The following is a 12,975-nucleotide window of genomic DNA, read 5'->3' as shown; positions in this document are numbered from 1 at the left end:
CTGCCTTTTCACCCTTGATTCCCTGACTGATCAAGAATTTATCATCTCAGTCTTAAGTATACACAAGGACACTGTTCCACACCCCACCCCCAATAGCTCTTTGTAGCAAGGAGTTCCAAAGACACACAACTCATTGAGACAATCTTACATTGGTGCCCCTTTATTCTGAGAGGATGTCTCCTTGTCCTAGACTCTCTCATGAGGGGAAACATCTTCTCAGCATTTACCCTGTCAAGCCCTTTAAAGAATCCCATATGTTTCAATTAGACCACCTCTCATTCTTCGAATCCCCAGTGAGTAAAGTCTCAATCTACTTAATGTTTGACCATGAGGGTGTCATGCATATTATTCAGAAAGAGTGGGAATAAAGAGGTAAATCAGTGTCTAAATTTGCTTCATTGATGGACAATCTGAATGGACTGTCATTGCCATTACCCTGTGTCTGAGTCAGGCATGCTGGTGCTATTGTCACTCTATGACAGTGGTCTATGGTACATAGTGTTCAATGGTTTAATTGTTATGGGTTTGTTTGGTTAGTCTGGGGGCTGCGTTTATTATCAATACCACCACTAGATGGTAGTCATGATTTGGAGATGCCGGTGTTGCACTGGGGTGTACAAAGTTAAAAATCACACAACACCAGGTTATAGTCCAACCGTTTTAATTGGAAGCACACTAGCTTTCAGAGTGCCGCTCCTTCATCAGGCCAACAACCGGATGAAGGAGTGGTTCTCCAAAAGCTAGTGCTTCCAATTAAAACGGTTGGACTATAACCTGGTGTTGTGTGATTTTTAACCACTAGATGGCACAGTAACTACACATGTGCAGAAACACAGGTAAAAACAATGACTGCAGATGCTGGAAACCAGATTCTGGATTAGTGGTGCTGGAAGAGCACAGCAGTTCAGGCAGCATCCGAGGACAGGCAAAATCTGAGGACAGGCAAAATCGACGTTTCGGACAAAAGCCCTTCATCAGGAATAAAGGCAGAGAGCCTGAAGCGTGGAGAGATAAGCTAGAGGAGGGTGGGGGTGGGGAGAAAGTAGCATAGAGTAGTTGCAGTGGGAGAGAGACTCCCTGAGATTCTTGTAGAGAGAGGAGGAAAACTTCTTCAAGGCAGGCATCCTTGCAAATGGATTCGCAGTAGGGTTAAAGAAGAAGTTTTCCTCCTCTCTCTACAAGAATCTCAGGGAGTCTCTCTCCCACTGCAACTACTCTATGCTACTTTCTCCCCACCCCCACCCTCCTCTAGCTTATCTCTCCACGCTTCAGGCTCTCTGCCTTTATTCCTGATGAAGGGCTTTTGCCCGAAACGTCGATTTTGCCTGTCCTCGGATTTTGCCTGTCCTCGGATGCTGCCTGAACTGCTGTGCTCTTCCAGCACCACTGATCCAGAAACACAGGTCTGTCAGGGCCATGTCACTGTGAAGCAAAGGATTGGTAGCTGCCAGGATCAAATTTACATGTAAATGACGAATTGTAGTTGTCCCAGCAATGTTTTCAGTCGACACCATTTCCCATCTTTACAAGTTGTATTAATTCCTTTGAACATGCAGTGAGGAGAACGATGGGGGGGGGGGGGGGGGAAGGGGGTGCGGTATTAGAAGCTGAAATCTGTTCTTGTGTTTTGTTTCTGGTTTGCTATACAGTCCAGTCTGCCTGATCCACAAGGTCAGGCTGTGAGCTTGCTAGGTATGAACTGTTTTTTCTACATTATAGCTGAGACTCCAGTTCAAAAAATTGGCTGGAAAACATCTGGGTGAAGTTTGCGAAAAGTGCTTACAGCTATCCTTTCTGTAGTGATTGTAATGAGGTCAGTCAGCTGAACATTATAGAATATGAGTTCCCTAACTTGGGTTGTTAATCTGGTCCAATCAGGAAAGACTGGGCTAAATGTCAGTGTTATTGAGACTCCTGAATGCCTGACTCAGTGAGAGGCAGTGCTATTGTCAAAGGCTATGCATTTATGAATAAAGGGTGATTCATGATGGGATGCTGGCCTCTGAAGAGCTATTTCACTTTCCAGGTTTCATGTCCCTTTGTCAACCCTGTCATTGGTGACCAAACAAGGCTGCACTGGTCACCGTTGAAAGTGAGTGACGTTCGCTGGAACTTTGAGAAGTTCTTGGTTGATCTGAATGGGCGACCATATAAAAGGTAAGGCGCACACTGGTGTGAATGGGAAACTGAGGTATCTTCCACCAATTCCGCTCCACCTGAATCCACAGGCATCAATCAGGGTACTCTGCGAACTCCATTCTAAGTCGTCAATGGAAAGAAAAATCATGATTGGGAACTTATTGATGACTTTTAGAAAATAAGAACCTAAGAAACAGGAGCAAGAGTACACCATTCAGTCCATTACATCTATCCCACTGTTCAGTGTGTGAGCATGGCAGATCTCTCCCCAAACTTCACCGTCCCTACCATCTCCGTATTCCGTATTTCCCTTTAATGTACCAATTCCCTAAAAATGTGCCAATCCAATTCACTAAAGATCTTTAGACAGCATCTTCCAAACTACTACCATCTAGAAGGGCAAGGGCAGCAGATTAATGGGAACACCACCCCCTACAAGTTCCCCTAGCCATCTTGACTTGGAAATGTATCACCATTACTTCAGTGTCACTGGGTCAAAATCCTGGAAGTGCCCCCTGAAAAGCATTGTGATCCACCTACAGCATGTGGATGGCAGCAGATCTAGAAAACAGCTCACCATCACCTTCTCAAGGGCAACCAGGAACAGGCAATAAATATTCGCTCAGTACCACACTTATCCTATAAGTGAATCAAAGAAAATCTCAGCCCTGAACAGACTGATCATTTGAGCTCCCATAGCCCTCTCAAGTCGAGAATCCCAAAGTTTCACACTGCTTTGAATGAAAACTTTTCTCTTCATCTCAGTCCCGAATGACCAACTTCTCGCTCAAAGACTATCCTGGATTCCTCAGCCAGAGGAATCATTTCCAGCATCAATGCTGTCAAATCCCTCAAGAACCCCTCACACTGCTGCAAGATTGCCACTCGATCTTGCAAATTCAAGAGTATTGTTTTCTCAATCTCTCCACGGAAGACAGTTCGCTTGTGCCAGGAATCAGCCGGGTGAAAGCGAGGACTGCAGATGCTGGAGATTAGAGTCAAGAGTGTGGTGCTGGAAAAGCACAGCAAGTCAGGCAGCATCCGGGGAGCAGGAAAATCGACGTTTCAGGCATAAGCCCTTCATCAGGAATTCCTGATGTCGATTTTTCTGTTCCTCAGATTCTGCCTGACCTGCTGTGCTTTTCCAGCACCACACTCTCGACCAGGAATCAGCAGCATGACCCTTCACTGCACATTCTCTAAGGCAAATATCTTCTTCCTTGCAAAAGGAGACTAAAGCTGTACACAGTACTCCAGGCATATCTATACTTACAGTAACAATTCTTTCCTTTAAAACTGTAATGCCTTTGCAATGAAGGCTAACATGCTATTTGCCTCACTAATGAAATACTGTCCTCTGTGCCTTAACTTTCAGAATTATGTACAAGGTCACCCAGGTCCCTAACAAATTTCCAGCCTGTCACATTAAAAAAAGTCTTTTTTCTGTTTTTCTACCCAAAGTGAATAACATCATATTACTCCACATTGTATTCCCTCTGCCATGCTCTTGACCACTCCTTCCATCCCTTCACACCCACTGTATCCTCCCTACAACTTTCTTTTCTTTCTACCTAACTTTGTATTGTCAGCTAACTTGACTGCACAACATTACAGGCCTTCTCATTTTGGTCATTGCAGCTGGGTGTCACATCAGTATCATGACCATGCAGCATGGAGCGGTCAGACATTTGATTCCTGAGCTGTGCTGAGACAAACTCCTAAACTAGCCCCATGTTCCTGGGACAACAAAGGGTCACGATACAGACTTCACTGCAGGAGGTTGCACCAAGACACTCTAGTGCAGTACTGAGGCAGTGTTTCACTGGAGAAAGTCCTATCTTTCAGATGAGATACTAAGCGGTAAGGCCCCACCTTCCCTCTCATTTTTCCCTCCAATGGCACTACTTTGAAAAGCAGCAGAGTTTGGTGTGCTGACCAAAAGTATTTTATTTTCGTTATTATTTCACAGGATGTGGTCATGACTGGCAAGGCCAGAATTTGTTACTCATCCTTAAACAGCCTTGAACTGACCTGTATTTCTGAGGAAACCCATTACAGTGTATGCTGTGCACAAATTGTTTGGCTCGCTTTCCATGTTGTATCTGTGATTGCACTTCGGAAGGATTTAATCGGCTTGAAAATGCTCAAAGATTATGAAAGGCGCTATATAAGTGCAAAAACCTTCTCTTTGATTGGGAAACAGCATTCAATATTTTGCTTCTACTCACTGTCCAGACTGATATCTCGAGAGTAGGCAGTTATCACATGATGACATAAAAGACATTTCCATTGTAGGCAATTTGTACAAAATAGGCCAGTCTCACCTTTGTTATTGATAGCCTCATTTCCCCGAACTTCATTGTTTAAGGAGAGAAGGTGAGATTGTGGAAATGTTACTGGAAGTGATCTGGAGGTCCACCATGAATAATCAGCCATAAAGCCATAATGAATAAAATCAGCCATAAAGTGATAATTGATTTTTGTTAAATATTAATGTTCTTTAACTGCCCCCTGAAAAATGTTGCTTACTTCTGATTATGTTATGATGCACCTCACAGGAGAAGGTGATTCAGTTCCTTGAGCTTATGCACCATTCAAATAGATCACAGTGAGTTTGTATCTTATCACCATTTTGTTTGCACGATCCTTGCTATTCTTACCCCCAAATTTTTCATTCATCATTGCGGTCTCAACCCCCTTATTTTTGTGGGGAGGTGAGTTCTGAATTTCCAAAATCTCTGTGAGAGCAAGTGTGGCTTGGCATCATCCGGAGCGGCCTGGTTCAAAATCTAAGTTTCTGTCCTTTGTTCTGGACTCCCAGTCGCCAATCACCAGTCTGGTCTCTATTTGTAGGTACGACCTTGCTACACCATTCGACGTTATTGAAGATGATATTTTGATGCTGCAACACCAGAAGAGTTACGTTTAGATTACGTAAAGATAGAAATCCTTCATTAAAAGGACCTGTTTGAGACCAAGTCTAGAAACAGATGGAGACTAAATGAAGAAAGTTGAGGAAACGACTGAACCAGTGGGCTCAACTGTTCTGATCCAGGTTGAGGGAGCGGTGGAAGAGGGGTTGAAACACTCCGAATTTATATTATCCCGCCACAAAGTGCTCCCTTCATCAGTTTCCGGAAAGTTTTTGACACAATAAAAAGCATTTAAAAAATCATCAAGTCTGAAGTGAATTCGTGTGAAATTAAGAATAATCTGAATTTTAAGTATCACAAATGGAGTATATCCATCCATTGCCAACTGGCACTGAATGAGGGAGCGAGCAAGACAATAAGTTTCCCTTCCCTCACAGTGACTGTCCAGTGTAGATCTTGGAATGAAGACATGGTACGGCTCCATTACAATGGCTCCAATAATCGATTGGACATTTGTGGAAGGAAAGGCTTTCCATTTTGTTGCTTTCGAGGGATGCCCAATTACAGAAGTGTTCAGAGTTGTGAAACTATATCCCACCAACAGAAGAAATATTTGTATTTAATTATTTTTTCCTCTTTGAAGTGTTTTCTTTGTCCTCTCCTAGAATCTTGGCAATTTGAGGGTTGAGCAAACAAGATCTGGTAGGGAGGCACTATTTGAGTGTCCAGTTCATTGAAGTTGATTCTGCTAGAGTATCATCCAAATGCTTGTGGAGCTGGCTTCAGAGTAGCATTTGTTCGCTGGTTCTCCCAATGAATCTGAAGACATTCCTAACATAATTCCTCTACTGTTCATATGTGTCACTGATACATAATCCAGGCCACTCTGAAACTCCTCTTGAAGCACGTCAGCTTTGACATTAATGACCAGGAGGAGCCTGTTACTAATTGTTCCGAGTGGTGCCAACCTGTCCATCAGGTTGCGCTGAGCTTGGATTTTAACTACCTTAATGTTGAGGCCGAGAATGAAAGTATTGAGTCCTGCCCTCTGGATTCCACTGCCTTGCTCACATTCAACTGAGTTGTTGTGGGCCCTTCTCCAATATTGTGACCATTCCGTCTGGCCCCTCACTCTTTAGCCTGCTCCCTTTTTTATTAGAAGACCCTTGATTGCAAATAGTAATTTCAAACTCAGGCCTTGCCATCCATTGGCCATTAAGGGAATTTCTTTATAAAAAGGCAAATTGGACAGTGGAATTCCATGAATTGAATTCCTTGTTTGATCTGAATCACTGGGTGGTGATGGAGGCAGGTACAAGGAATGGAAGGATATGAACCAAGGGATTAGTTTAATTTGGCATCATGTTGGGCACTGAAGGGCCCATTCCTGTGCTGTAGTGTTCTATACTCTATGAATGCGTCAAGTCCCAGCTCAATCAACAAGCTCAGCAAAGGCTGGGATTCAAACAATCTGAATGGTTTACCATCATACCAGTTGATTTTAACAATTAAAACAGCCAATATTAATCTTCAATATTTTATATCTTGGACAATTTACACACATATCATTAACAGAATTACAGCAAAACAGTGGGATTTAAAAAAATGTTGACTTGGAACATTTTGTACAGGAATTTAAATTATACATGTCAGGTATATACCAGACGTTAATTAAGATTATTATTGTTAGGCTTATGAAATGTAAGTGTGTGTGTGCGTGTGTGTTGGCGGGGGGGGGGGGGGGGGCGGTGGTTTGGTGGGAGCAGAAGGAAATAAAACAGTTTAGCTGAAGATTTTCCCAACACCCTGCTTTAAAATCACTGATCAAGGACACTCGCTGCTTGTGAATCCAATACTTTCTCCAGGAAATGCTTAAAACAAAAATCCCACAAAATATAAATGAAATGGTGTATACTTTGACCTTCCAATTCACCTGTGTTACTTCCAAAAATTGATCACTGTTTTTCACAAAGGGATAATAATTTTAAGGATAGTAACCATTGAGCACTGTCTAATGGGGGAATACTGAGGGTGCATCAGAATTGAAATGTGTCTGGTATAGGACGTTTCAGAGTCTTAGAATGAAGGGTTTGTCACTCAGCGAATTTCTTTATGTGGTTCCATGATGGAGTACACCAATCCCTTCTGAAGTTACAGACCAACATATAACAGTCATAGTTTTGAAAAATAAATCTTTTGATAAACTGCTCCTTTTGTGTTCTTGTCTGAGACTACATCCACATTGTTAAAAAAAAATTGTTTTGCTCACAATCACGAAAATCATCAAGGCCAAAATACAGTCCCATGTTTGTCACTTACAGGGCAAAAACAAAAGGCCAGCAGCCATGCACAAAATCAGGGACTGTTAAATTTCACCCATAAAAAGCTTTCAAATGAGAAACCTTTGAAAGGCTAACTATCCACAGTTCACACCTGCTTCAGTATCAAGATATTTGTCATATGTGAGACAGTGAGAGATATTCTGTCATCCATTCTCTCTGTCTCTCCACCAACACTGCTAGCTTCTTTCACAAGGCAGGACCAACAGTAATTTGCTGGCGCAAAGGCAGTTAAAGTAAAAACGCTGTTGGTTTCTGACGAGATGGCAGATGGAAAATCTCAAAGTGCTTTTGTTGTGAGTCAGAAAGGAAACTGTCTAAGGCCACATACTAATTTAAAAGAAGAAAAGCTTTTCCATTTTGTTGCTGTCGAGGGATGTCCAATTACAGAAGTGTTCAGCCACAGAATGATTCAACCAGTCGTGTCTATAGCTCCTCACAGACAATCTGACAGGGCTGCAGTGAGGAAAGTATTTAATCCTGATCGATCTGATCAAGGAGCCCTCAGTGTGGCCCTATCAAGATGAGTCAGTAACATCACAAGCACACAAATGTCACAGGATGGGGGGGCTCCACTTCCTTGTTTGGTGAGTTCCTGATCACAGCAGCTTTCTCCCACCTTGGCTGATCTTTCTGCCTCATTTGCTCTCTTAGGTACTTAAAATACTGCCCTCAAAATCACCATGTGTCTGCAAGCTCAACAGTCTCAACACTTGGGACAAGTATTACTCCCTAGTTTTGCTCTTCCCATCTTCTCTACGTCTCCCTTAGCAAACCTCGTGGCAATTATAGATATCACTTCTTAACTTTTTTTTCCTACAGAGAGAAAAATTCTAGCTTGTTCAACCCTTCCCAATAGATAAAAATTCACAATTCTGCTATCAACCTCATGGATTACATAGAGAAGGAGGGAGGCATCAAAAGAAGAGTCACTCAACTCTAGTAGCTGATCCTCAGCAATGACATTGTAAGGAAGGAGAGAGATGGAATGGGGGAGTGGGACAGGGTCTGATTTTCTTCCACTGGGGACAGACCAAAACAAACCAAACCATAAGAAGCAAATTTAAGTAACACTTTTTAGTTTTAGATTTAAAAACGGTCTCAGCTGCACCCACTTGTTTACTTGGTTTCTGATTATGCAGTGGCTGATAAAAGATACACAAGAGCAGCCTTTCGTCTCCCTCCTGATGTCCCACCTAAGACAGAATTCCACACCCTGGATTCTTACTGTATTTCCAAGAGGTAGCACTCAGACTGTAGGTATGTCTAACTTAGCAGCAGATGATGAAAAAGTGATATTTAATATTCTTATTACACTACCAAGGTGCACTCTATTATTGACAAAGGCAGAAACAAATTCTCATTCCATCTCCTTCCTTGAGTAAAAGACATATATATAGTTAATGAGAAAAAAGGAGATTTAGATTTTAGAAATTCTCTCATTAATTCTATCTTAACTAAGAGCATGAGTGCTTCAACAGACTGAGTAACTTGCTGGGATATACTGAGCAGTAAATGATGTGATGCCCTCTAGCAAGGTAGTTGAAAGGAACTTGAAATGAGTTACCTCTAGGCAAAGATGGGAAGTGAAGAAGGTTACTTTACATTTAATAGAACAACATAAGCGGTGTTTTTGGTTTTGAAAACATCTGGTCTGTTTGCTCCAAGTTGTTCTCTGAGCTGCTGAATGCAGTGTTCTTTGTGTTTTGCTTTTTATTTGATTTTAAGATTGTTCAGGTGGGAAGTTAAGCTGGGCTGTCTATGATTTAGGATTGACAGTTTACAGGCAGTTTGTTTTTTTGATTTGAAGCTGACATTATGATACAGAATGTGATATTAAACCTCCACCAAGCCCTGTTATTGTCAGTTTTTGTATAAGGTCTCTTATTAAAACTGAAAACGCATTGTTACAAAGTGCTGCTCAGGGTCAGATAATAGAGTGGGGAGACAGTGGAGCGTGAAGAGGAGAGGGAGAGACAGAGAGAGGAAGGGAGAGTGAAAGACAGACAGACTAAAAAGAGACATACAGGTGGAGCGAGAGAGCGGACAGTGAAAGACGGAAAACATCTGAACATGTCGGAATGCTCCAAGACTAAATTATAGAAGTGCAACCAGGGGTTCCTAAAGTGATGTTGTTCATTATATTGTCCCTCATAATAGCAACAAGATTCATTTGGGTAACAGAATAACAATCAATACTGCAGCATTACATCACTAGGACACAGACTGGTAATCTACTTTGGATCACAAACACTTGCTGAATGTTGTGTAAAACATAAAAGTCTGGCTTTCAACCAGAGATTCATCTCCAAATTGTTGACAGCGTTTTAATTTGGGTGCTGTATGCCACTGCCACCTGTTAACATTTCAAACCAAGTATTCTAAGACACCAGTGTAAGTCACAGGCATTGATCATGAACTATGAGCTATTAAAATGAAAAGTAGCCAATTTTTAGGCTCAACTGTGGAAGAGCCTTCTCTTTTTTTTTTAAGAGTCACAAAAGGAAACCAACAGCATTTAGCCCAAGACCATCATTCCAACAGAATCGGCACAAAGTGCTCATTTTAGTTTCGGTTTCAAAAAGAAACTTAAAACCATACAAATTGGTGGAATGTGGTCTACATACACACTCAGTGCTATAATGCATCTAGGGCAATGTGCCAATCAGTTGATATCAGACTTTAGTTTTCAGAATCTTCTGTCTGACAGGCACACAGATGGTGGATATAAAAATTCACTTCAACAATCAATGGCAGCCAACTTTGAACAAGAGGAAGAATTTCCTGCATCTGCATTCAGTCCAGGCATGTAATGCTCGTGTACAATTTGCTCGGCGCCATTTACTCCAAGAAAACGTCGACAGGATGACGGTTAATCATATCGGCCTTTTATCATCATGTTTAATAATGGCCCAACCTAGCCAGGAAGAAAATAAATAATTCGTTTTAGGATACCACCCAAATAAATGGGAACCTGCACAATATGCTGGAGTGATTGTACAAAGTATGATTATAATCACATCTGCACAATAACTTTGCAAGTTATGTACTCTGCATTGCAGTTAGTCTGTTTTCCAATCTTGTTCTGAGACTAATGGTGATATTTGCTACTTGTTCAGTTATTGATTAATGTAGCACTGTTCTATACTTGCTTGAGTGTCTTTTTAAGTTGGGAACATTCTTGCCCAAGTCAGAAGATCAGGGTTCAAGCTCCACTTCAGGATCTCAGAACAAGCTGAGCCTGAAACTCGACACAGTATTGAGGGAGCGATGCACTATGACAGGTGCTGTCTTTTAAATGAAAATGTGAAATCAGGACATTCAGAAGTTGTCATTTTTTCTATTTCAGGTAAACACGAGTTTCTTCTTGCTTCACTCACTGAGCAGGTAATTGTAACTGCAGATGTTTTCTGTTGAGAAGTTTCAGTGAATAGCTAAGACCCACAGCACGTGACACCACCAGAGTTAAAAATAGGAAAAGACAAAATAATTTGGAAAGAGCAATTATGTGAGGTCTGGTCTGAATGGATATGGCTTGGTGTCACATTTTGTTTTGTAATGTGTCCTTGAAACAGCTAGTGGGGTTTTACTGCAGTAAATGTAAACTGATGTTGTAGTCCAGAGGATTGGACGAACGAAACTTCAAATCCTACCACATTAGCTGGGAAATTGAAATTTAGTTCAGAAAATGAGCCTGGAATTAAAAAAACAAAGGATATCTTTAATGGAAACAATGTACTACTGGACTGATGGAAAAATTGACCTAGTTCACCAATGTCTTTTAAGTGAGGAAATTAGCTTGGTGGCCTATATATTTTGGCTTTGGTTGACTTTTAACTGCTCTCTGAAAAAAGCCCTACTCAAGACGACAACTCAACACTATCTTCAAGGAAAATTAGATATGGACAATAAATGCTGGCCTTGCCAGTGACTCCCACACCCTGAAAATGAATAAAACCAATGGATATTTTCTGTTACAGCAGAATTTTGTTACTAAAGGCTACAAACCAGGTCACTTGGCTGTATTGCATCCCTACATTAGCTGTGTTTCATGCTGCCTACTACTAATTTGCATTGAGTTATTAAGGATATACATGGACTAGCTGGAAGTTGTCATCTAGTTTACCTCCTGTGGCTCCCCTAGAGCTTCTCCCAGCATTTTTTCTATATTCCTCATAATTGCGACCTTCTGATGGGATTTCAATGGATACTCAATCCTCTTTGGAGTTGGTGCACCCTTAAAATAAACAGGAACATTAATAGCAGCTTTGCTCCACTGCACTGCTGTTTGAAAATTAAATTTAGCATGCCTGTCAACATCGCAAATCCTTCAAAGTTCAAATATTACATGTACACTGCATTTGTGTGGATTTAACAGCAGAACATGTTAGAAGAACCTGACCCACATCTTATCTCCTGATGAAAATAAATTATTTCACTGATACGTTAAGTTTACAAATATAACATTTGAATGGCTTACACCAATCAATGTCTGATAGTTGCTGGTTTCAACTGTTAGTCAACAGAGATTTTAAATGTCCTCTCCTCTTCTTCATTGTATTAAAAACAATAACAGTTTTTACTGGTATTCCTGCTTGAACAATTACAATGTATACTGATACAGTCTCTTCGATGCAATGGATCGAGGTGACAGCAGTCCCACCAAACTGGACAACAGAGAGGTGCTGGGAGAAGGATGATGTGGCCAGCCCTGTAAAAGGTTGCAGCTGTGTTGAGAAAGGTGAGGAGGGCACAGTGACTTTGATGCAAGCTAATTTGGTAAGGGGCAGAACCTGACTGAAGGAATTCCTGGAAATATCAGTAAAGATTTGGAAGGGCATAACATATTCAAGAACTTGACTTGAAATGACTGAATGTAAGAATGTAAATTGATCTCTTGCGACACTTACCTTGTACCAGAAGTTGACAGTAATAGTGATTCCTCCATTAAGCAATGATTCAATATGATGCCACCTGTAATTAAATTAAATTATTACTATGGGGCACTGATCTAGAACAATGTTAAAGATTACCAGCAACATGTTGTTAGAGTTGGATAAATTATTATAATTAGCTGCCTGTTCATGTTGCATAAAACCAAGTTACTTGTCATTCTGATCAATTTTTATAAGTCAAGTTGCCAGGTAGTGACATGATCACAGCTGGACTCCAGAATGAGTCTGAGTCATTATCTTGTCTGATATACAGAAGTGCTGGATATACTTAAGCTGCATCTTTAAAAAATAATTCTAGATGTGAATGCATCTAATCTTTTTCACCCTTTAGCATAGCAAAATCACACAATCAAATTCTTGGGAACAGAGCAGCTGTTGAAGATCTTGCAGGCCTAAAGGAAGCAAGGGAATAATGGAAACTGATGTCATCACTACGGGTATATAAAATTCTGACCCAAATACACCAGAAATTGAAGCAAAAAAGTTTTTAATTCACATGAGTATATTATTCCTGCCAGAATATGTGTTTCAGCTCTAATGTTATTAGTAGTTGTAGCTGCAGCAGCACCAGTTAAAGAATCAGTCCCTCACCCTGCTACTTTGCAGACTAACATGCTTTACCTAGTCACAGCCCATTTTTCAGTGGGCGGCACGGTGGCACAGTGGTTA

At 41.1% G+C, this 12,975-nt stretch overlaps 2 protein-coding genes across 4 annotated transcripts in view; one reads left to right on the top strand and one right to left on the bottom strand.

Annotated features, from left to right (window-relative positions):
- The window catches only part of gpx9 (glutathione peroxidase 9), a 121,444-nt gene extending 116,130 nt beyond the window's left edge, over window positions 1-5,314 (top strand). For both annotated transcript variants that reach the window (XM_087982486.1, XM_043678748.2), the window contains 2 exons: window positions 2,027-2,157; window positions 4,993-5,314. In XM_087982486.1, the coding sequence (XP_087838612.1) occupies window positions 2,027-2,157; window positions 4,993-5,068 (207 nt within the window). In that variant the 3' untranslated portion in view covers window positions 5,069-5,314. The remainder of the gene's footprint in view (window positions 1-2,026; window positions 2,158-4,992) is intronic.
- hif1an (hypoxia inducible factor 1 subunit alpha inhibitor) overlaps window positions 5,084-12,975 on the bottom strand; it is an 89,978-nt gene continuing 82,086 nt past the window's right edge. Inside the window, exons 6-8 of one of the 2 annotated variants that reach the window (XM_043678745.2) lie at window positions 12,262-12,325; window positions 11,478-11,588; window positions 5,084-10,268 (exon numbers count right to left, since the gene is read on the bottom strand). In XM_043678745.2, the coding sequence (XP_043534680.1) occupies window positions 10,224-10,268; window positions 11,478-11,588; window positions 12,262-12,325 (220 nt within the window). In that variant the 3' untranslated portion in view covers window positions 5,084-10,223. The remainder of the gene's footprint in view (window positions 10,269-11,477; window positions 11,589-12,261; window positions 12,326-12,975) is intronic. The other variant, XM_043678746.2, reaches the window with a different exon arrangement.

The sequence above is a fragment of the Chiloscyllium plagiosum genome, unplaced genomic scaffold (genome assembly GCF_037043375.1).
Source record: "Chiloscyllium plagiosum isolate Xiang-an unplaced genomic scaffold, Cpla_swu_hap1 HiC_scaffold_43, whole genome shotgun sequence".
In the NCBI taxonomy this organism is placed as follows: Eukaryota; Metazoa; Chordata; class Chondrichthyes; order Orectolobiformes; family Hemiscylliidae; genus Chiloscyllium; species Chiloscyllium plagiosum.
The sequence above is the reverse complement of the archived record's forward strand: the minus strand, read 5'-3'. Positions and strand labels throughout refer to the sequence as shown.